Source organism: Crocodylus porosus, unplaced genomic scaffold, assembly GCF_001723895.1.
Source record: "Crocodylus porosus isolate Cpor-Errol unplaced genomic scaffold, CroPor_comp1, whole genome shotgun sequence".
Lineage (NCBI taxonomy): Eukaryota > Metazoa > Chordata > Crocodylia > Crocodylidae > Crocodylus > Crocodylus porosus.
Window position 1 is genome coordinate 4,564,428 of NW_017728939.1, and position 3,961 is coordinate 4,568,388.

A 3,961-nucleotide genomic window follows, 5' to 3' on the forward strand; every position below is an offset into this window, starting at 1 on the left:
CTTGATGCCTGAAGCTAGTTGGAGTTCAGTTGCAGCCTTGGCTTTCCTGGTTTGGTCCCTGCAGGACCAGACCAGCGCGGAGTAATCCTCTTGTTGTTGTTTTGTTTTATAAGAGTCTTGGAAGTTTCTCGGATTAAATCAGTGAAAGGTTAGTAAAAATCATAGGATCATAGAAGTTGGGTCGGCAGGGATCTCGCAGATCTTCAAGTCTGACCCCCTGCCTGGGCAGGAGAAAAAAAACTGGGCTCAAACGATCCCAGCTAGGTAGGCATCAAGCCTCCTCTTAAAGACCGCCAGGATAGGAGCCACTATTGATTGTTAAGGGTTAAAAACATTCTACTGAGATAAGATGGGCCAGTCTATATTTCAAAGATGACAGCTATTTACCCAGTAGTATTTTTGGGAACTTTTATCAAGGTGGATCCTACTATAGGTGCACACGTGACTCAAGCACACTATGAGAGTCTTCTGAATACAGATGCCCTCTAACCCACATGTTGAACTTTTTATCTCCTTGCACTTCCTTGAAAAGAGTTATGAATGGAACAGTACGCATTCTTGTTTCCTCACAATTTGAAACTCAAACTAGCTGAAGATCCCAACAGTAAGGATGGAGGTCACACTGACCACAAAAATGAATGACTACAGATTAAGCAGCCCTTCTTCCTTCAGGTATAGGTTCCACTGCAGGTGACTGAAGGCAGTACTCCTGAGGAATACTATTAATGGCCACCACTCACCCAACACCATGTTTCCCAGCCCGTGGGGAGCCCCACAGGGTAAATGCAAGGGCTCCATGGGCACCCCCGTTTTAGAACATTTAGGCAAATCCTACATCTTCTACATCTCCAAAGTTAGATCTGCTCCATTGCTTCTGTAAATGCTACAAAAACTTGACCCCAACACATCCCTGCTTTAAGGTTTTTGTTCCCAACACCCTCCATAACATTAACCATCTTTCCAACCCCCAACCAAGCTTTTGAGTTCCAGACACCAAGCCAATTCCTTTGGGACCTGAGATGCCACCAAGACCTTCTGGTGACTGAAATAAGTTAGATGGACCTGAACTACTCTTCTGACTTTACTGATAAGTAAATTAAGCATTCTTCACTTCTGAACCCTCCCACAAAAGCCTCATGTCCCTGAAGAAAGAGAAGTGTAAGACAAGGAAGAGACTAGATAAGCTGTGAGTAAAAAAATTAAATGCTCACTTGTCCAACTTAATAGTAAACTAAATATGAGGAGGAGGAGCAAGGCAGCTCTTGAAAGCGGTGGTAAGCTCAGATCAAATCCATTTTAACTTTTGCTTGCATCAGACCCGCCACCTTGATAGTGTCAAGTGAGCACGAGGCACAGTCATTCCTTCTAGAGTTACAGAATCATAGAAAATGAGGGTTTGAAGGGACCTCAGGAGGTCATCTAGTCCAACCCCCTGCTCAAAGCAGGACTATCCCCAGTAAGATCATCCTCGTCAAAATGCTTCCATTAATACTGGAATTATTACCTGCTGGAAATAGGAATCCCCACTGATAGTTTGGAGATAGTGCACTATGTGCACAGCAGGCATACAAATGGCAAAAGGGGGCCATCCATAAACAAAGGCCTGGATATTTTTTCTCCAAGTTTTAGGTATAAAATAAGGCACAGCAAATCCATGGTGAAAAAAAGCATGCATTGTAAAATATATTGCTGCTCTTATCCTAACCATACTCTTAAGCAGCAACTGACACCAAAACTGGTACAGAAGGCCACAAAAGTAACAGCATTACTGTTTTATTTTTGCTTCTAGGAACTTTATAAAATCCACAGAAACAGCCTAAACGTCAGAAATAAGAAAGTCAAATTTATATTTTGAATGCTTCAACACAACGCAACTTCACTGGGCTGACAAAAGTATAAGACAATAGGTAGGGGTCACTGATAAAGATTTTTTTGGCTGATACCGATGTCTGATTATTAGCCACCATATTGGACAACACCGATCCGACTGCCGACATGCAGCCCAGCAGCTTGGAGAGCAGTGTCCAGCCAGAAAGCTGGGTGGGGAAAGGGGGGAACAGATTGAGGTGCCCACAGTGAGGGAGGGAGTAGGGCAGCGGGAAGGGTAGCTTTCACAGCTGTGTGCCCTCCTGGGGGAGATATGGGGGGGGGCATGAGCCCCCAGGCCCGGTTTGTGTGCAGACCAAGAGCAGGCTGCCTGCTGTGACCTCTTCCTGAAGAGGCTGGGCAGGGGCTGCAACGCTGGGAGGGGGCACTACAGCCACTCCAAAATTCACCATAACCACCCTGTAGTTCTGCCCCTCCCATGCCCCTCCCCCATAGACTTACCAGCTGATCCAGCTCTCCAAGCTGCTGGGCTGCATTCCTGGCTACATGCATGCTGTGGCTGTGCTCAGGCACATGGCATTTATCAATGACTATCAGCCACATTGGCCAAAAAAAACCTGTTGCCGATAATGTTAATTTTCCTTTTATCGGTGCCAATATGACATGGACCGATATATCAGTGCACCTCTGTAAGACACCATCAAATCCCTGGCAGAAAGTTACTCAATGTATTTTTTTTCTTGAATTAATGACTGAAACAACTAATTCAAGCAATTATTTTACTCTACTGACACAATTATAGCCAGCCTTAAAAGTGAATCCTAATTACAACACTGGAGAACCTTCCTTATGTGGAAAGATTCAAGGAGCTCAATTTATAGTTTTCCAAAGACAAAGGGATGACTTGATCAATACTGAAATATCTACATGGGGACCGAAGTGGATACAGGGCTCTTTACTTTAGCAGACTGAACTAGATCCAGTGGCTAGAAGCTGAAACTGGATAGGTTCAGGTGAAACTATACAAAAATTTGAGCCCTTTCCTGAGACTACTATATTCAGAGATTCATCATTTTGAAAAGTTACTGCTACTGAAACTACTGTCATGCATATGCAAAGCACATCTCCTTCAAGTGACTGGTTCATATAGTATTCCTACCCTTAAGAAAAGTGACTTATCAACTTTTAAAAGCTTGTCTTTTATTAGTTCCCACCCCCACTTTATCATTTAATTGCAACCTCATACCTTCAAAAAATGACACTAGCCTTGTCATTTACTACTCACATTTCTGTCTGTGACTCTGTCCATGTTTTCCTACCACTGCAATAATCACCCTCTTATACAAGCCCTCCCTCTACACCCCATTGACATATGCCCAGATGGAATCATGTCCTCAGAGATTCCACAAACATCTACTTCTTTCATTGCCAGTTTCTTTGGGTCATTGTACAGTTTGTCCAATACACATCTGACATTTTAACTGTAAAAAATGGTAATTTAATAAATAAGAAAATGAGACAGAAAGCAACATTAGAAAACCTGAACTGAAACATGCTTACCCGCATAGACTGATGGAATCCTAACCATACTTCACGTGGCAATTCACTTTCAGGAATTGAGAGCAGTAGTTCAAAACAGCTCCTGTAACAGAACAGCTGTTTAAGTAAGCCAACTAATGTGTTTTAACAGCAAATGGGGAAATAACATTTTAATGCAGTCTTGTTTTATTCTAAAAACTACATTTAAGTGGTTGTTTTATTTGAGAATATTAACAACTTGGGGGAGGAATGGGAGGGAGAAAGAGGGGAAGGGGAAACAACAACTAACACAAATATAACAACTAACTCAAAAGACCTCAGGCATTATAAAATGCAAGAAATTCAGAGTTAAGATTAAATTATGAAGTTCTTCAAACATGCTAAAGGAAAAAATGTGCAATTAAGGCATCCAGACAATATTAATTCTACCCTGTAAAGACCTCCTAAAATAACCACATTGTTCTGAGAAAAAAAAAATGTTGATAAACTTGACAATATTAATTAGACAAGCCGTTTGAGAAAATTATGCTGGCACACATCCAGGAGGGGCCAGCAGGGGGCTGCATGCTTAGGGGCAACCAATACGGGTTCATCA

The 3,961-nt window shown here is 42.3% G+C and overlaps 1 protein-coding gene across 3 annotated transcripts in view; it reads right to left on the reverse strand.

Moving 5' to 3' along the window:
• RLF (rearranged L-myc fusion) overlaps positions 1–3,961 on the reverse strand; it is a 53,593-nt gene that overhangs the window by 30,386 nt on the left and 19,246 nt on the right. For all 3 annotated transcript variants that reach the window (XM_019547721.1, XM_019547722.1, XM_019547724.1), the window contains one exon: positions 3,388–3,469. In XM_019547721.1, coding sequence (XP_019403266.1) covers positions 3,388–3,469 — 82 coding nt within the window. The remainder of the gene's footprint in view (positions 1–3,387; positions 3,470–3,961) is intronic.